This window comes from Macaca mulatta, chromosome 1, assembly GCF_049350105.2.
Source record: "Macaca mulatta isolate MMU2019108-1 chromosome 1, T2T-MMU8v2.0, whole genome shotgun sequence".
Taxonomy (NCBI): Eukaryota; Metazoa; Chordata; class Mammalia; order Primates; family Cercopithecidae; genus Macaca; species Macaca mulatta.
In genome coordinates this window covers 230,441,413-230,461,304 of record NC_133406.1, presented here as the reverse complement: position 1 = coordinate 230,461,304, position 19,892 = coordinate 230,441,413, and the positions used below count along the sequence as shown (strand labels likewise).

The 19,892-nt window shown below is 41.0% G+C and overlaps 1 protein-coding gene and 2 long non-coding RNA genes across 29 annotated transcripts in view; 2 read left to right on the top strand and 1 right to left on the bottom strand.

Moving 5' to 3' along the window:
- KIF1B (kinesin family member 1B) overlaps positions 1-19,892 on the top strand; it is a 176,983-nt gene that overhangs the window by 64,532 nt on the left and 92,559 nt on the right. For 8 of the 26 annotated variants that reach the window (XM_077974455.1, XM_077974408.1, XM_015150109.3 and 5 more), the window contains 6 exons: positions 1,911-1,986; positions 2,808-2,886; positions 4,508-4,650; positions 5,612-5,653; positions 8,816-9,027; positions 19,052-19,131. In XM_077974455.1, the coding sequence (XP_077830581.1) occupies positions 1,911-1,986; positions 2,808-2,886; positions 4,508-4,650; positions 5,612-5,653; positions 8,816-9,027; positions 19,052-19,131 (632 nt within the window). The remainder of the gene's footprint in view (positions 1-1,910; positions 1,987-2,807; positions 2,887-4,507; positions 4,651-5,611; positions 5,654-8,815; positions 9,028-19,051; positions 19,132-19,892) is intronic. The other 18 variants (XM_015150167.3, XM_015150026.3, XM_077974444.1 and 15 more) reach the window with 4 other exon arrangements.
- On the bottom strand, positions 6,766-19,696 carry LOC144336378 (uncharacterized). The gene is made up of 2 exons (XR_013408110.1): positions 18,826-19,696; positions 6,766-9,068 (listed from the first exon to the last, which is right to left on the bottom strand). It is a non-coding gene; the product is annotated as an uncharacterized LOC144336378 (long non-coding RNA).
- Positions 10,426-13,857, top strand: LOC144336382 (uncharacterized). Of its 2 annotated transcripts, none has more exons than XR_013408114.1 (2): positions 10,426-10,552; positions 12,962-13,857. It is a non-coding gene; the product is annotated as an uncharacterized LOC144336382 (long non-coding RNA). The 2 variants fall into 2 exon arrangements; XR_013408115.1 differs by having other exon boundaries at positions 10,426-10,566.

Here is a 19,892-nt window from a genome sequence, read left to right as displayed (position 1 = left end):
AAAAAAAAAAAAACACAAAACCACAAGACCAGCCACTAAGAGGCCAGCCACGTAGTACTCGTTTTCTGAATAGAAAAAGTGCTTGTGCAGATAGTAGGATCATCCTTAGTTTAACCTTGGATTATACCAGGACTGGATTTTAAAATTGCTGATTTGCTGGAGTGGTGTTTATCAGTGAGGCCCTGCCTTTCCCCTTAGTAACTTCTTCTTTTTTTTTTTTTTTTTTGGAGACTGAGTCTCACACTGTTGCCCAGTCTGAGGCACAGTGGCATGATCTCGGCTCACTGCAACCTCCACCTTCTGGGTTCAAGCGATTCTCCTGCCTCAGCCTCCCAAGTAGCTGAGATTACAGGTGCCCGCCACCACCCCTGGCTAATTTTTTGTATTTTTAGTAGAGATGGGGTTTCATCATGTTGGCCAGGCTAGTCTTGAACTCCTGACCTCAAGTGATCCACCCGCCTTGGCCTCCCAAAGTGCTGGGATTACAGGCATGAGCCACTGTGCCCGGCCTCCCCTTAGTAGCTTCTTAAAGTGTCACAACGCAGTAATCAGCCAGCATGTATTTGAATAGCTGTTACCTGTAAAGCATTTGCATTAATTTTTACTTTTAGAAAGTATAATTTTTTTTCATTTCAGCACTGCCTTTTCATTGGTGTTTTTTGCTTTATCCTGTGTTAATAAGAAGGATCATGAAGAAAGCGGAATAAGTAGACTTAATAGAACATTCACCTTTCTAAATTAGCAAATCATATCACTTTCTTAGACCTTTTTACTTTTAGTCTTTGCTTTAATAATTGCATTATTTTTCGCATAATTTCCTTTCAAAGAGACCAAATGAGTATTATTTTACAAGAGTTACTAGATTTGTCCAGGTGCGGGGTCTCACGCCTGTAATCCTAGCACTTTGGGAGGCCGAGGCGGGCGGATTACAAGGTCAGGAGATTGAGACCACGGTGAAACCCCGTCTCTACTAAAAAATATAAAAAATCAGCTGGGCACGGTGGCGGGCACCTGTAGTCCCAGCTACTCAGGAGGCTGAGGTAGGAGAATGGTGTGAACCTGGGAGGTGGAGCTTGCAGGGAGCTGAGATTGCGCCACCACTCCAGAGCAAGACTCCGTCTCAAAAAAAAAAAAAAAAAAGGAGTTGCTAGATTTGCAGCAACCCACCCAATGACATGGTGGTTGGCCAAGTAAATTCACTAACTAGATGACTTGCTCCAACACATCCAACCTGGAATGCACAGGATTAGTATTCTCCCCTCTGCAAAAATAAAAATTGAGGATGGAGTATTAGATGATGTTAGGGAATTATTGTTTATTTTGATAAGTGTGATAATGGTCTTGTGGCTTTTTTTTTTTTTTTTTTTTAAAAAAAAGACATGACCTTTTCCTTCACAGTAAGAAAAAGAAAAAAAATGATATAGACAGGATATTAGGTAATAGTATTGTATTGATGTTAATTTTTTGAACTTGGTCATTGTTTTCTGTGTAAGACAATGTTCTTATATGCTGAAGTGTTTAGGGGTAAATGGAGATGAGGTCTGCAACTGACTTCAGAATGGGTCAGGAAAATAAAAAGTTGTAGAAAAGTGTTTGGGGGTTAATTGAAAGATGATTGGCAGAGTATTGATAATGGTTGAAGCTGCATGTTGGGTATGGTAGCTCATTATACTGCTCTCTCAACTGTTGAATATGTTACACAGTTTTCAAAATAAAATGTAAAATGAAAAAATTACCTTATTGCGTGAGTTTTTGGTATTGTGAAGAATTGAAACTATGAATGATAAACTTCCACAGTGTTGGGGTTTTACTGTAATTTAATTTACTTGGGAATTTTAGACTGATTTGCCTTTCTTGGGAATTTTTTTCCCTAACAAAAAATGCTAAGACCATTCCTTTCCCTTTAATAGAGTAAAAAGAAGAAGAAAACGGATTTTATTCCCTACAGGGATTCTGTACTTACTTGGCTCCTTCGAGAAAATTTAGGTATGTTGACCACTAGTGAAAAGTAGTTATCTTTTTCACTTTGATTATCTTTTGTGGTTAATTGTCCTGTGTCTGTTTTGGAGACAAATAATCTCTAGATATTCATGTTACTACTTGAGTGTTCCTTGCCTGCTTTCATTTTTACTCCTAATTTCAGCTGGTTGGATTCTCTTGGTTTTAAGCCAGGGTGTACTCCCATATCTCATTTACTTCAGGGCATGAACTGTGCTGTAATTGTCTTCCCAACTGCCCATACCTGTTTCAGATTATTGCTCGCTCTTCAAAGTTATTTCAAAAATCCATGCTCCTCTGAGGTGCACAAAATTAGACATTGCCAACCCTTATTCCTCCTCATTGCTGATGTTTTCAGACCTTCGAATCACTGTTCTTCATTCACTTCTACTTTTTTTTTTTTTTTTTTTTGAAATGGAGTCTCGCTCTCTTACCCCGGCTGGAGTGCAGTGGTGCAATCTTGGCTCACTGCAACCTCCACCTCCCGGGTTCAAGCAGTTCTCCTGCCTCAGCCTCCCGAGTAGCTGGGATTACAGGCACACACCACCGTGCCTGGCTAACTTTTTTGTACTTTTAGTAGAGACAGGATTGTGCCATGTTGGCCAGGTTCGTCTTGAACTCCTGACCTCAAGTGATCCGCTCGCCTGGGTGAAAGAGTGAGACTTCCTCTCAAAAAAAAAAAAAAGAAATTTGACATTACATTAAATCTTAGGATTTGAGATCGCAACCTCAGATTTGACACATTCCATGAAATTTTTCTTTCTTTTAAAATGAGTGTGACTTGAGATACTCATGATTAATCTTTTTAGGTGGCAATTCTCGGACTGCAATGGTTGCTGCTCTGAGCCCCGCGGATATCAACTATGATGAGACTTTGAGCACTCTGAGGTACTTTGTTTTGATCTCAGTAGCAACGTAGACCACATTGCCATCAGATGTCATTTTGTGATACCATGGATGTTTTTATGCTGTCTGGGTAGTTATTTATGAAAATAATGTTCCTTTCCTCTCGTAACAGGGAAAACTTAGGGAAAAAGTGATTGTATTATAGTAGAATTTACCTCTTTATGGTTTTCCGTTTCATTGGGAAAGGTATGAACTTTTTATTTTTTTATCCCTCATGGATTCCTAGATAAGGCAGGAACTTTTTCATAGGAAAGATTTTTAAATTGCTCAAGTGAGATTTTTGGGTAACTTTTAGATAATAGTGACATTTTCTTATAATATTCATTTCTATAAAAAGAAGTGCCACCCTGCTTGTGGTGTTTGTCGTTATAGAAATGCTGAAGTCGGCTGGGCGTTGTGGCCCCCACCTGTAATCCCAGCACTTTGGGAGGCTGAGGTGGGTGGATCACTTGAGGTCAGGAGTTTGAGACCAGCCTGGCCAACATGGTGAAACCCCATCTTTACTAAAAATACAAAAATGAGCTGCGCATGGTGCCATGCACCTGTAATCCTAGCTACTTGGGAGGCTGAGACAGGAGAATCACTTGAACCTGGGAGGCAGAGGTTGCAGTGAGCTGAGATGGCACCACTGCATTCTAGCCTGGAGACAGAGCAAGACTCCGTCTCAAAAAAAAAAAAAAGAAAAAGAAAAAAGGAAAAAAAAGAAATGCTGAAGTCATAATAAGTAATAAAAATTATAGGAATATGTAGCAATATTAAAAAATTACCATCATAGCCAGGTGCAGTGGTGTGTGCCTGTAGTCCCAGCTATTTGGAAAGCTGAAGCAGGAGGATCACTTGAGCACAGGAGTTTGAGGCCAGTCTAGGCAACATAGTGAGACTCTGTCTCTTAAAAAAACAAAAAACAAAATAATTACACAACAGAATGTTCACGAGAAGTTTTTTTTGCTTTTTAGTTTTTGTTTTTGTAATGGAGTCTTTTGCTGTGTGGCCCAAGCTGGAGTGCAGTGGCAAGATTGTAGCTCACTGCAGCCTCAGACATCTGGGCTCGTGTGATGCTCCTACTTCAGCCTCCCAAGTAGCTAAAACTACAGGCACATGCCACTAGGCCTGGCTGATTTTTAAAAATTTCTTGTAGGGATCGGGGGTCTTGTTATGTTATTCAGGCTGGTTTCAAATTCCTGGCCTCATGTGATCCTCCCCACTTGGCCACCAAAAGTGTTGGGATTACAGGTGTGAGCTGCCTCCTGAGGCCTATTTTTTATGTATGAGTAGGTTTCATTACTTTAGTCTGGAACTCTCTACCCTTCTTCCATGAAAGACAGTTGATATAATGGAGTGAATACTATACAGTCTCATAAGTTGGGTTTAAGTCCTCTCGCTGTTATTTATTTCCATTGTGATCTTGCGCAAATCACTTAAATTCATCTGAGCCTTTTTCTTCATCTTTAATAGGTACTATAAAGCTTTATATAGATGTATTATTATGAAGGCTCATAAAATGTAAACACTCAGGATATTTGATTTAAAAATAATAGTATGTTACTTATGAGAAGTAGAACATATGAGAAATGACAAGAATGAATTTTCTTTTTGGATCTAGATATGCAGATCGTGCAAAACAAATTAAATGCAATGCTGTTATCAATGAGGACCCCAATGCCAAACTGGTTCGTGAATTAAAGGAGGAGGTGACACGGCTGAAGGACCTTCTTCGTGCTCAGGGCCTGGGAGATATTATTGATAGTAAGTGAATTAAGGATCATTACAAAATCTAATCCTTTCTTCTTCAAGGTTCTTATTCAGGGTTCTTATATTTAAAATAAACTTCAAGTTAAGGAACATGATGAAGCTAAATGGTAGTGAAAATGTTTTTGTTTTTGTTTTTTTCCTTAAAAAACTCAATGGAAATGATCTCTAGATTCCTTTATGTAGCATATACCAGGCTATCCATTTGAACTCATGAAATTAGTTTTTAAATCACAAATATGTCGCTAGTATTTTTTTTAGAATTCTATTTTAGATCAGCAATGAAGTTTATTTGGAATTTTAAACCTGTTATCACTGAGCAGTTAATTACTTCATAGAAATGTTATTTGAAATTTTGGGTTTCGTTTCATGGGTTACTCTGGATTAGTGTAGTGGCAGTAATACAAGAAATGCACCATTCAAGCCTACCTTCAGATAAGATTCTCCTTTGAATGGCCCCCTCCTCCTGTAAAATGATGGATTGCCTCCTGCTGTCTATGAACATATGAAGGGGAAAAGTTCAATTCCTGTGAAGTTCAAGAACTACACTTCCAGACAGTATTGTTTTACGATGTTGTATTAAAATGTATCTTAAAAAAACTCATGATGTGCCTATACAATGGCTTATTCAGAAGTTCTCTAAAGTGAGTAAAATGGATTATTCATATATGAATAGAATATAGGTTGGTTTAGTAAAGCATATTTTTATTTTTTGAGTGTAAAATTAATATTATATTCCTTAAAGTTCTAATAAGATTTTCAAGGCCTCTTCTAGTTTAATTCTTCTTATTGATTAGAGTCTGAGTTTAGATGAATACCATTTGTAAAATTGATACCATATTCTAAATATTAACTTTCTCATCTCCCCAAATGCCAAAAAATGCTCTGTTCCCTTTCTGTGTCACTGCTGAACCTGAACTTTGACCCTTCTCGTATTTTCCCTCCTGCTTACCTTCAGTTGATCCATTGATCGATGATTACTCTGGAAGTGGAAGCAAATGTGTGTATTTCACATATTGGTTATTTCCAGTACTCTGACTTGCTAATCTGCCTCTGCTGGATCAGCCTTAAAATGAGCTTTGCATGCCAGCAATCCTTACAGAGAAATCCCAGACAGAGCATAGTATAGAATCAGAAATAATCCTATTTTTGCCCTTCTTCATTTAGCAAACTAATTTTTGCTGAATTTCAGTTTGTGGCTTGAGTGAAGTAGAAAGGCTTGAGAATCTCTTGCTGCGTCTACTCTTCAGTTTTTCCCAGTGTGATTAAATTAAATCCAAAAATCATAGATGATGATAGCAACTGGCACTTACTAATTGTGCATAATATGCCAGGCCCTATTCTAGGCACCTTGAATATAGTCTCTTTTAATTCTGTTAATGGCTTTGAAAATATTTTATTATGTCCATTTTACCAATAATCATTTTCAGTCCGCAAAACTATCTATGATTGAAGAGCTCTGTAAATGTTGGGCTGAGACTCATGGGAGCTTGTGCTAAGTTGCTTTTCTCCATATCTTCGGCCTCAGATGATTAGATAAATATTTTTTCCTTTTTTTTTTTTTTTTTTTGAGATGGTCTGATTCTGTCACCCAAGCTGGAGTGTAATGACGTGATCATGGCCCACTGCAAGCTTGAACTCTTGGGCTCAAGTGATCTTTCCATCTCAGCCTCTTGAGTATCCGAGACTACAGTTGTTTACTGCCACGCCTGGCTGATTTTTAAATTTTTTGTTTGTAGAGATGGGGGTCTTGCTATGTTTCCCAGGCTGGTCTGGAACCCCTGGCCTCAAGCAGTCCTCCTGTCTCGGCCTCCCAAAGTGCTAGGATTACAGATGTGAGCCACCACACCCAGCCTTTCCTCTTTTCATAAGTCACAAATTAAAATAACTTAGGTGTCTAAAATGACTCAAACATTTTTAAAGAATCACATGTACCTCGTTATTCTCTCCATATATATCTTAAGTTGGTGAGGAAATTATTTCTTACCCTTTTAAGGTAATTCATCAAGAAATTGTTATCTTAGAAGAAAAATATCTTGATTTTGGGGTTAATTTTTAGATTCGTACTGAGTCATTTCTTTTTTTCTTTTCTTTTCTTTTTTTTTTTTTTCTTTTGAGATGGAGTCTTGCTTTGTCACCAGGCTGGAGTGCAGTGGTGAGCTCTTGGCTCACTGCAACTTCCTCTGCCCGAGTTCAAGCAATTTCTCCTGCCTCAGCCTCCCGAGTAGCTGGGACTACAGGCCCACACCACTACGCCCAGCTTATTTTTATATTTTTAATAGAGACGGGATTTCACCATGTCGGCCAGGATGGTCTCAATCTCTTGACCTCGTGATCCTCCTGCCTTGGCCTCCCAAAGTGCTGGGATTATAGGCATGAGCCACTGAGCCCGGCCACCTGAGTTGTTTATTTCTACAGTAAGGCATGTAATGAGGCTTGGCAGACAGTGAGAAAATGCATAGGAGAAACCAAATATAGCCCTGGCTGTGGTTATGAGGTTAGGGCTTAAATACACTATAATGTCCTGATACAGAAGTGACTCTTGGACTGCAGCAGCTCTGTCTGAGATTTCCAAAGCTCAACGATACTGGTGTAGAAAAGGTGCCGCCTTCTTTTTGCTTTTGTGCTCAAGGTGTTGCTGCTGCCAGCTTGTTGCCTACCTCTTTTCTTAGCAGCTGCGGCATTTCCTGAAACACCACGCATGACTAAGTTTTAATTCTATATTCCTGAGGGAAAGCAGCCCTGACTACTTCTCAATTTCCATCTTGATCTAATTCTCTTAATTCCTTTTAGGGCTTGCATGTGACCATTGGACCTAAACTCTGTCCATCCTGGTCTTTTCCCCCGATGGTTAACTTTTTGCTCTAATCCCTATCCCCCTTTTAAAAGATGCCTCTTTGCTTGTTTCCCTGTGTTCTGTATTTGCAGATGGTGGTTTTCAAACTGTCTTGAAGCAACCACTGGCTTTAAGGGAGTTAAAAAACTGGCTTTAATTAAATAGTAGAGATGAGTAGGCCCAGGGAAAACTAATAGTATTTTTTCCAACTGTGTGTATTGACTCATCTCCTTTAAGGAAAACTTACATAGTTTTGATATGAATTTTAATTTTTCAGATTCAAAAATGAGCTAATTTTAAAGTTGGATTGCACCAATACTTATGGTTTACCTTTGGTATCTTTTTGCAAAGGATGACTAATGAAAGAAAGTACAACAGCAAATCAGTAAATTTTGTTGTTTGTGGCTTAAATTTTTTTTTCTTTTACCAATACTGAGTTTAAAAGCGAAATTAACCGTTCTATTAGAGACTTAGTAAATGGAAGTATGTTCCTAAAACTTGCATTTTATACTAGGAAGCAGGCTTAGCAGTGACCCATGGTTGTACTCTTAGGCTAATTAAGGGCCTTAAATTAACAAATAATCGGCCTTATTTTTTGCTTGCTCTGACTGAAGAATGGAACCTACACTAAAACTCATTCATCTGCTAATTGTTCTTCCCTGTTGAGGCAATCAGTTAGTCCTGACTTTTTAACCAGGACTTATACAAAATTCCTCTCATTTCTATAATTACGCTTTTTTATTTAAGACATATTAAAAATCCTTTTAGCATGTTGAAATGTTGCCATACAAAGCATACTACTCAGTGCACAAACTTTGTTTTAACCATAACATTTTCTTGGAAATTTTTGCTGAAATTACATAAAACACTGAGCCAGACCAATATGGATTATTATTAATAAATAAATGATCATTGTTTTCCCCTTTACAAACTACTGGAAAAGTGTAAATCTGAAGACATTGTAGACTAGGAGCACTAGAAAGACGAAATGGAAGGTATTTTGGTTTTTTTAGGGAGAGTGCCTAAGCAGTTTCCTTTGAGGCTCTGGTTTATCCCCCTGCAAGATACAGTGTTAACCTACATTGGAATCTTTTAGTTTGTAAATGCACAAATGATTCTGAACCTCTAGGATACCACTATTAAAGACAGACATGTTTTAGAACTGCCATCTAGAACAGTTGTAACCTGTGTTTGTATTATAGCCTGTCTTTGTCTTGGCGCTTTAATGCTGTCCTTTCTTACAACAATATTCCTTCCTGTCTTTTTTTCTTCTGCTTCTTTCCCTTTTCCCTACTTTTTCTGCCTTCTCTTCTTTCTATCTCCCAGATCTGAAAGATTTTCAGAACAATAAGCATAGGTACTTGCTAGCCTCTGAGAATCAACGCCCTGGCCATTTTTCCACAGCATCCATGGGGTCCCTCACTTCATCCCCATCTTCCTGCTCACTCAATAGTCAGGTGGGCTTGACGTCTGTGACCAGTATTCAAGAGAGGATCATGTCTACACCTGGAGGAGAGGAAGCTATTGAACGTCTAAAGGTAAGTAATAGTTCACACTGAATACAAGGTATTCTATATAGCTCCACAAGGAAGAACTAGGAGTAAAAATCACTAAGATTTCGATTCAGCATATGGAGAACTCTCTGACTCTTAGAGGTGTCCTGAAGATTGAATTTTCTGCTTTGTAAGTTAATTTCTTTTCACTAGAATGCCTGAGTCTGACATGGTCAGGCAGAGTTGGGAGAGGTGCATGGGCAGGTCATAGGCTGGCAAGGCAGAGTAATGGATTAATAGATGTGTACGTTAATTCTGGGGTAGTTCATCAAGTTACAGTGAAATTGTTTTGTTAGAAATTTATTTGGAAACGTTTGGTTTCATTCGAAGATGGAATTCTGTATAGAGCCATGCTTCTGTTAATAAAGATAAAGTTTGGGCCGGGCATGGTGGCTCACGCCTGTAATCCTAGCACTTTGGGAGGCTGAGGCGGGCGGATCACGATGTCAGGAGATTGAGACCATTGGGAGGCTGAGGCAGGAGAATGGCGTGAACCTGGGAGGCGGAGCTTGCAGTGAGCCGAGATCGCGCCACTGCACTCCAGCCTGGGTGACAGAACAAGACTCTGTCTCAAAAAAAAAAAAGTTTGAACATTTGAGTAGCTTTTCCAGGTTTATTCAGATACTTATTAGGTTATATCTTCTAGAAGTTCACAGAAAACATTGATACCCTATGATTACTGTGTAGGAAGGTTATCTCCTCCTACACTGGTACCCATGGGGTCGCAGGGCCATAGCTGCATGTATGCAGATTTGGCCTATGGCTCCCAGCTTTGCTGTTGGAGGTATTTCCCAGCCTATTACTGGCTCTGTGAGGTTCGATCTCACCTCTCTGTATGAATATGAAAGTTAAGAGCAACAGAGCCTTCTGACTCATAACTGCTTCTCTTCCTCCTCAATTCATTCAGTGCACAGACAGTTATCACCTGCAGTGCTGAAAGATAGTTTGACCCATACCTTTTAACCATTGTGTTTAAGAGTGCTGGAATAGGGGGCACAGGGAGGACAAGGAACACTTTTTAAGAGTCTGAAAAGTTGCAATCATGCTGCCAGCCAGCAGTCCTCTTCACATTCGCTCGGTATTCCCCTTGACTGCCGCTCATGCAAGGACATTAGAGAACAGTGACACATTGACACATTTAATAGGTAAAAGGCTTGCTGAAAAACTCTTTAACACTAAAGTGAATTAAGCTTGACAATTGAAAATGTCAGATGCTCTCATTTTAATTTTCATGTGAGGCTGGCAAACATTTTATCTGAAGAAAGATGTTCTGCTTTTTCTTTCTTAATCAGCCTACCTTTTCCCTTGACATTTTACTCATTTCAAAAGTATAGTGTGGGCCGGGCATGGTGGCTCATACCTGTAAACCCAGTACTTTGGGAGGCTGAGGCAGGAGGATCATTTTAGCCCAGGAGTTTAAGGCTGCAGTGAGCTATGATTGCACTGCTGCACTCTAGCCTGAGTGACAGAGTGAGATTCTATCTCAAAAAAACATGCTTGGCCAGGCGCAGTGGGCTCAAGCCTGTAATCCCAGCACTTTGGGAGGCCGAGATGGGTGGATCACGAGATCAGGAGATCAAGACCATCCTGGCTAACACGGTGAAACCCCGTCTCTACTAAAAATACAAAAAATTAGCTGGGTGTGGTGGTGGCTAGGACTACAGATGCAAGCCACCACGCCCGGCTAATTTTTCTATTTTTATTTATTTATTTTTTGAGACAGAGTCTCACTGTGCCGCCCAGGCTGGAGTGCAATGGCGCGATCTCCAGACCCTGCAACCTCCGCCTCTCAGGTTCAAGTGATTCTTGTGCCTCACCCTCGAAGCAGCTGGGATTACAGGCGTGCGCCACCGTGCTCAACTAATATTCTTATTTTTAGTAGAGATGGGGTTTCACCATGTTGGCCAGGCTGGTCTTGAACTTCTGACCTTAAGTGATCTGCCTGCCTCAGCCTCCCAAAGTGCTGGGATTACAGGCATGAGCCACTGCGCCCAGCTTAATTTTTTTGTATTTTTAGTAGAGATGGGGTTTCACTATGATGGCCAGGCCGCTCTTGAACTCCTGACCTCAGATGATCTGCCTACCTTGGCCTCCCAAAGTGCTGGGATTACAGGCGTGAGCTACCATGCCCAGCTTTATTTTTGTTTCTAAAGCATGTTTTTGTTTTTGTTTTTGTTTTTGAGACGGAGTCTCACTCTGTCGCCCAGGCTGGAGTGCAGTGGCCGGATCTCAGCACACTGCAAGCTCCGCCTCCCAGGTTTACACCATTCTCCTGCCTCAGCCTCCCCAGTAGCTGGGACTACAGGCACCCGCCACCTCGCCTGGCTAGTTTTTTGTATTTTTTAGTAGAGACGGGGTTTCACCATGTTAGCCAGGATGGTCTCAATCTCCTGATCGAGGCTGAGGCAGGAGAATCCCCTGAATCCAGGAGGCGGAGGTTACAGTGAGCTAAGATTGCGCCACTGCACTCCAGCCTGGGCAACAGAGTGAGACTCCATCTCAAAAAAAAAAAAAAAGAAAGAAACAAAAATAATGTTCTTGTTTCTTCCTTCAGAACATGTAAGTGGAAAGTGGTGAAGTTCTGCAATACCTAGCAAAGGGAGAAAGAGTGAGAAATCTTTCCATTAAATGTTGTAGGCTGCAGGGTAATTTTTGCTGTTGGTAAAATTGACTTTGAAATTTTACTAAAGACCTTAACGAAGAGGAGTGGTAACTACACATTTTCTCACTATAGGCGTCAGTGACCATGTCGGCTTTGCAGGGCTCTTTTTAGAACCAGAGTTAAAAATAGGGAGCTCCTTGGGAATGAGAAGTAAAACTCCCACTTACTGAGTCCTTAATATAAAATGTTCTTTTTCTTTGGGGATTTTAAATCGTAACTATTTGCTTATTAAAGCGTTAGCGCATACGCTTGAGATTACCCTTTCCTTTGACATTCATCTTGATGTAAAGGAGAAATTTCTCCCTAACTGCCAAGTGGGACCAATTGAAAATAATGTCACGTTAGGAGTCAAGACATTAACCAGACTCTTTAAGAATCAGGTTACCCAGTGTCTTCCAGATCATTTCTAGGGAATAACACTGTCATTATTCAGGGAACTCTTCCTCCAACTTCCCTATGTCCCACTAAAGCAAGACAAAACAAAACTGTATTACTTCAATCAGAAAACAAATTTTCTTTGTTTTAATTATTTCTTACGCCAAAATAAAGAACTCTTCGGTTTTCCCTAGTTTTATTCTAGAAAGAAAAGAGCTTCCTTAGGGCTTTTTGTTGTCTTGGGTTTTTAATGCAGTGTGGTAGTTCACTGAAGCATAAGCGCCTTAGTTCTGCCCTTATTTTGTGAATGGTGAGAATTCCTTTCGGGTAAACCTGCATTTTAATGCTGCAGGCAGATAGCATCTTTCATCCAAAGCTCCAGGGCAATGTTTGTACAATAGAAATGCTTCAGAATATCTAGGAACTGGGTTCCTAAGGCATGGTAACTGTAGGAGAAAAATATTATACTGGAGAACAGCAATAGAGGAGGTTAATTCATTTTCCTAACATTTTATTTCCCTTTGTTTCTTTTTGACTTTAAAAAAGGTCAGTTGATTGGATACTGTTTTTACACCCAATGTTGCTGTGGCTTTGTTCACTGGATAGCCTTTTTGCATATGTTAGGTATGCACATCACACCATTGTAAATATCTTTTCTGTTTTTTGAGACGGAGTCTTGCTCTGCGCCCAGGCTGGAGTGCAGAGACGCAATCTCGACTCACTGCAACCTCCGCCTCCTGGGTTCAAGCAATTCTCCTGCCTCAGCCTTCTGAGAAACTGGGATTACAGGTGTGTACTACCGCACCTGGCTAATTTTTGTATTTTTAGTAGAAACTGGGTTTCGCCATGTTGACCAGGCTGGTCTCAAACTTCTGACCACAGGTGATCTGCCTGCCTCGGCCTCCCAAAGTGCTGGGATTACAGGCGTGAGCCACCATGCCTGGTCTTCCTGTCGAATAAGGTTTTAAACATGCAGCTGTAGCCACAGCTCTCGTGTTTATTAGTCTGGCATCACAGTCAGTACTGTGAGTGCCGTTGCTTAGACTTAGCCTATAAATATCCACAAATATCCATTACAGAAGCAGGCAAGGGCAAATGCTGTGCTAAGCACCCAAGGCCACATTTGGAACCCACTTAGGAAGTATGCTATGTTCAGTACGGTAAAACCTTGGTGATTCAGTGGCTTCAACAAATGTTCTGTGTAGTAAGTGTTTTTCATGGAAATATTTCTGACTTGTCCTGGTGATTTTTCTGTTTCCTTAACTAAACCATCAAGAAGAGATTAAATTGTTTAGCTATATGAACATAATTTATTAACCAGTGCTGTACAAATAGCTAGAGATGCAGACAAATATGATGTGAGACCAAAGAGTGAATGACACCTGAGCCCGGCATTCCTCAGAGCTTAAAGAAGAGTTCCTGGTGTCCCTCTGTTTTTTGGAATTTTTTTTTTTTTTCAAAGAAAGGGAGGAGGATTAAAGGTTTATCTCCTCAATCCCTCATTTCTGAACCATGAATCCACATTTCAAGTTCATCTTACATTAGGCCCCTAGAGTGGGGTATGGGAAGCTCTGGACACCAGAATGCCTACCTGCTGGCAGAATGAATTGATGCTCCTGAGACTGGATGCTGTTTTGCACTTGGCTTCCCTATTTTATTTATACTAAGTTTGCTACTCAAGCTTGAACAGAATATCCCTCACTCTTTCTTAACTTAGGGTGAACTGTTTCATAGAATGTTTACTTGAAAGCCTGTTGATCCTGCTTTATTTGAAGAAAGAACAGTGAGTCAGCAAATAGCTCTAGACCTGGCTCAGTGAGTAGTGTGGCCTCACTTAGCTTCTCTGGTCTGTTGGAACGCATTGGCGCCATCTTGGCTCAGTGCAACCTGTGCCTTCTGGGTTCAAGCGATTCTCCTGCTTCAGCCTCCCAAGTAACTGGGGCTACAGGCACGTGCCACTGCGCCCGGCTAATTTTTGTATTTTTGGTAGGGATGGGGTTTCGCTATGTTGGCCAGCTGGTCTTGAACTCCCGTCTTTGGTCTAGTTTTCTTATCTCTAGAATGGTTCTGGAATAAATGATTTCGCAGGCTTTTTTTGGCTCCGAAGTTGTGCTAATGTGACTCACAGTTAGTATTTTCTCTAAGTTTCCCTCAAAGTTTTTAAAAATAGCTTTCTAGACAACCTCAAAATTGCAGCTGAAAACTGTAATAAAAATAAAAGTTATACCTTACTCATTAAATCTCTTTTCTACAAAGAGATCATGTTCTGATTTACTCTTCAGATGGTAAGTAAAATTAGATAAGTCATATTAGAGTTGGCTGCAAAATGGTAAGAGGATTCCTAGACAGTAATTTTGCTTTCTTAGAGTGAGTTCTACAGTTGCCCCAAAATAGGGTGGCTTTAATATGACCAGATAATTCTCTGCTCTGAAATAACCTTTTTCTGAAGGTAATCAACTAGGAAGAAATATTTTTAAAATATCTCATGTCAGTTTGTATTCCATAATCAACAGTGGTTTGTGGACCGCACTGTGATAAGTACTAGTCAAGATACCTTGGTTAGGTCGGGTGCATCCTATTGTCCTGTTTGTTGAAGGTTTTCACTTTGAGAAGACTGTATAGATTTCTACCCAGCTATCTTTAATAGACCTTAAAATTATGTAGGTTATGTCATCAGCTTGTCTTATACTTGTCTATTTAAAATCATATGCAGGTTGGGGCTGGGAGGAAAAGAAAAAGGAAAAAAGCAGTCATATGCAAAAGCATTTTTTTTTTTTTGAGGCGGAGTCTCACTCTGTAGCCGAGGCTGGAGTGCAATGGTGCAATCTTGGCTCACTGCAAGCTCCGCCTCTGGGGTTCACGCCATTCTCCTGCCTCAGCCTCCCGAGTAGCTAGAACTACAGGTGCCACCACCACGCCCGGCTAATTTTTTGTAGTTTTAGTAGAGACAGGTTTTCACCATGTTAGCCAGGATGGTCTTGATCTCCTGACCTCATGATCCGCCCGCCTTGGCCTCCCAAAGTGCTGGGATTACAGGTGTGAGCCACCATGCCTGGCCAGCATTTTCTTTTTTTAAAGAGGTGCTCACTGTGTTACTCAGGCTGGAGTGTAGTGGTGCAGTCATAGCTCACTTATGCAGAAGCATTTAACACCACTCTTAGTGATTGTTGAATAACTTTTGTGGTGCTTTATAGATAAACTGTTGAAAACTTGGTCCTTGGCCTTCTCATTCCTTGCGGAATTGCGTGGATTTGTCTTGCTCGCTGGCCCTCTAGCATGACACTTTGGTTCTCCACTCGTGGAGTGGCACGTGCACTGCATGGTAATCATTTCTGCTGAGGACTGTAGAGATGCCATTCAGGTAGCTGTTTAGCCTTTCAGCCTCTGTGTGTGTTCTGAAGCCTAATGAGAGCCATTTCAGGTGTTTTTTGTCACCTTGCCACCCCCAACCACAGACTTGTTCTAGCTTCTTCCACTTTGTAAGTGTAACTCTTTTCTGAAAAAGTACCTTCTACATGGCTGCCTTGATGTAAACCTTACTGATGCCCAGGTTCCTTCTTTAATCTGTTTTAGTCTTTGCCTGCCTTTGCTTGTTGTTGTTGTTCTGTTGTTCTTCATCTTTCGTTTTCTTTTTTTAAATTTTATTTTAAATCATCCCCTCTTATTTGTTCCACCAAACTCATATACTACTTTGCTTTTGCAGCTGCTGCCTTGAATCTTCATTCTTGCTTTTTTCACGTGTTCCTTTGCCTTTGGTATGTTTTTTTGTTTTGAGGTGACATCCAATCATATAATATTCTGGAAGTCCAAGAGATTCAGAAAATCAAACACTAGACAACTTAAGGTTTATTGTATTACTCACAAGTCCTTTCTGTGTAGACATTTATGTTTTGGGGCCACAGGCTTCTTTAGTGACCTGTTATATGAATCATACATTGAAGTGTTTGATGAACTATAACATATAACACTTTTCCTTGTTAATCACTGTTAGCATCATTACTATCATTTCATTATCATCATCTGACTTTCTTTTTTTTTTTTTGAGACAGAGTCTCGCTCTGTCCCCCAGGCTGAAGTGCAGTGGCACGATCTTGGCTCACTGCAAGCTCCGCCTCCTGGGTTCACGCCATTCTCCTGCCTCAGCCTCCTGAGTAGCTGGGACTGCAGGCGCCTGCCACTGCGCCTGGCTAATTTTTTGTATTTTTAGTAGAGACGGGGTTTCACCATGTTAGCCAGGATGGTCTCGATCTCCTGACCTTGTGATCTGCCCGCCTCGGCCTCCCAAAGTGCTGGGATTACAGGCGTGAGCCACCGCGCCCGGCCTGACTTTCTTACTTCGTCTCCATGACCAGCATTTTCACCTGTTTTGGCATATGCTCGTCCCACTTTTTTGTACTCCTTTGCTTCCATTCTTTGTCTGGTTAATTGCTACTTGTCCTTCATTTCTCTGTCTGGACCTCACTCAGCCTTGATTCACCTATGTTACAGAGACCTATGAATACTCCAGTTCTAGCTCTTAGTACACTGTTCTCTTATCTCCTACTGTATCCATTCTCAATCCTCAGACATACTGCTCTAGCATCACAATTATTCCTGGAAAACTCCAGGTACTTTCCCACTCCCAGCATACCCACATGGCAGCTTCTGCTCTTTGATCTCTGCTCACGTATCACTGAGTCTGTGAGGCCTGTCTTGACAACCTCACTTCAGATCGCTCCCTCACCTACCCTTCCCCGTGTGGTCTTTCCTTTTGTTGCTTTTTCTCTGGAGCACTTGCCACTATCTGACATACTGTGTACTTATTGATTAAAATGGATTATATCATGGCTGGGCATGGTGGCTCGCACCTATAATCTCAGCACTTTGGGAGGCTGAAGCGGGCGGATCACCTGAGGTCAGGAGTTTAAGACCAGCCTGACCAATTATGGCGAAACCCCGTATCTACTAAAAATACAAAAACTTGCCGGGCATAGTGGTGGGCACCTGCAGTCCCAGCTACTCGGGAGGCTGGAACAGGAGAACTGCTTGAACCCGGGAGGTGGAAGTTGCAGTGAGCCAAGATCACACCACTGTACTCCAGCCTGGATGACAGAATGAGACTCTGTCTCAAACAGACAGACAGACAAACAAACAAAGAAAATAAATAAATAAATGAATAGGATTATATCAGTCTCCTTACTATGATGTAAATCTTATGAAGGCAGAGATTTTGTTCTCTGCCATATCCATAGGTGCCTTGAACAAGGCTTGATATGTAATGGGGTTATATGTAAGTATTGAATGAATAAATCATCACTTACTTGTCTCTCTAGTATACAGTAACCTCCTTGAGAGCAGGAAACATGTTTTGGTTCTTTTAAAATTAAATTAAATTAAATTAATTAATTTGCTTATTTTTTAAATTTTACTTTATGTTCCAGGATACATGTGCAGAATGTGCAGGTTTGTTACGTAGGAATACATGTGCCATGGTGGTTTGCTGTACCTATCAACCTGTTATCTAGGTTTTAAGCCCCGTATGAATTAGGTTCTTATATTTATGTAAGTGTAAACACTCAGCTAGTGATTGGTAAATTGTCACTTCAGTGGCTGTGTGCCTTCAGATGAGATTTAATACTAAACCTTTCTATGTTGACTGTTGGGTTGTGTTCAGGAGGTTATTGTGTCATGGCGAAATTATAGTGAAACAAAAGCAGTAAATACCTTTGGGAACTTTATTCTTTTTTTTTTTTTTTGAGACAGAGTCTCGCTCTGTCACCCAGGCTGGAGTGCAGTGGCGTGATCTCTGCTCGCTGCAAGCTCCACCTCCCGGGTTCACGCCATTCTCCTTCCTCAGCCTCCTGAGTAGCTGGGATTACAGGCACCTGCCACCACACCCGGCTAATTTTTTGTATTTTTAGTAGAGATGGGGTTTCACCGTGTTAGCCAGGATGGTCTCGATCTCCTGACCTCGTGATCCGCCTGCCTTGGCCTCCCAAAGTGCTGGGATTACAGGCGTGAGCCACCGCGCCCGGCCTTTATTCTTTTATAGAAGTGGTTGTCAGAAAAAGTATCTTTCATTTTGGAATGTTAATATTACCCTTCCTCCTCTAACACACACACACAGATACATATAGACAGAGTCACTATTAAGGTGTTTTTTTTCTTGTTTTGTTTTTTTGAGATGGAGTCTCACTCTGTCACCCAGGCTGGAGTGCAGTGGTGCGATCTTGGCTCACTGCAACCTCTGCCTCCCAGGTTCAAGCGATTCTCCTGCCCTCCTGCCTCAGCCTCCTAAGTAGCTGGAATTACAGGCGCGCACCACCATGCCTTGCTAATTTTTTTTTGTATATTTAGTAGAGACGGGGTTTCATTGTGTTGGCCAAGCTGATCTCGAACTCCTGACCTCGTGATCCGCCTGCCTCGGCCTCCCAAAGTGCTGGAATTACAGGCGTGAGCCACTGTGCCCAGCCTATTAAGATATTTTTATTAAGACTTGGAGGATCGGTTGGTGCGGTAGCTCACGCCTGTAATCCCAGCACTTTGGGAGGCTGAGGCAGGTGGATCACGAGGTCAAGAGATTGAGACCATCCTGGCCAACATGGTGAAACCCCATCTGTACTAAAAATACAAAAATTAACTGGGTGTGGTGGGACACACCTGTAGTCCCAGCTACTCGGGTGAGGCAGGAGAATCACTTGAACCTCAGAGGTGGAGGTTGCAGTGAGCCAAGATCACGCCACTGCAGCCTGGTGACAAAGCAAGACTCCGTCTCAAAAAAAAAAAACGCTTAGAGGATTTATTTGTTTGGGGTTGATTCAGTTTTAGGTCTAGTCTTTATGATTCTTATCTTACATATTAATAACATACAAATCTCATTACTTTTAATTCTGGCCTGTTTCCTCAAAGGGCATGATTTGCTTCTTGCTTTTCTAGCATGGTTTGTTAAATTACAGACTCTTTGCCCCTTTAACTGTGCACTTCCTTCCTTAGGAATCAGAGAAGATCATTGCTGAGTTGAATGAAACTTGGGAAGAGAAGCTTCGTAAAACAGAGGCCATCAGAATGGAGAGGTCAGGAGGTTAAAATCTGGAAATGTTTCTAAGTTTTCTAGGGGATGTGGATTACTTTATAGTAAGAAAAGATAAAATGTAAATTAAAATAGAAGAATTTGCCCTTCTAAAACACAAAATGAAACCAAATAAAATGGACAGGGATTTATGGCCAGTTGAATTTATGCTTTGAAATGACATCTACGTATTTAAATATTCTCTAGGGAGTCACAGGTTTAATAGTTACCATATTACCTGTTGCTAGGGATTCATAGAAAATAGAACATATTGGCCAGGCGTGGTGGCTCACGCCTGTAATCCCAACACTTTGGGAGACTGAGTCAGGCAGATCATGAGGTCAGGAGATCGAGACCATCCTGGCTATCGTTGAAACCTCGTCTCTATTAAAAATGCAAAATTAGCCGGGCGTGGTGGCGGGCACCTGTAGTCCCAACTACTCGGGAGGCTGAGGCAGGAGAATGGCATGACCCCCGGGAGGCGGAGCTTGCAGTGAGCCGAGATGGTGCCACTGCACTCCATCATGGGTGACAGAGCAAGACTCTGTCTCAAGGAAAAAAAAAAAAAAGGAATAGCCTTTTCTTTTTTATATTAATATGCATATCATTTATGAATTATTGACTGTCTCCAAAGTCAGTTGAGACAAATTTCTTATCTCAGTGAATATAACTTTTACCAAGTTTTAATTTATTTCGAATGTGATATTGCTTTTAGAGATAACTTCTCATTAACGATGAGAGATAAGCACATTATTTTATGTTTGC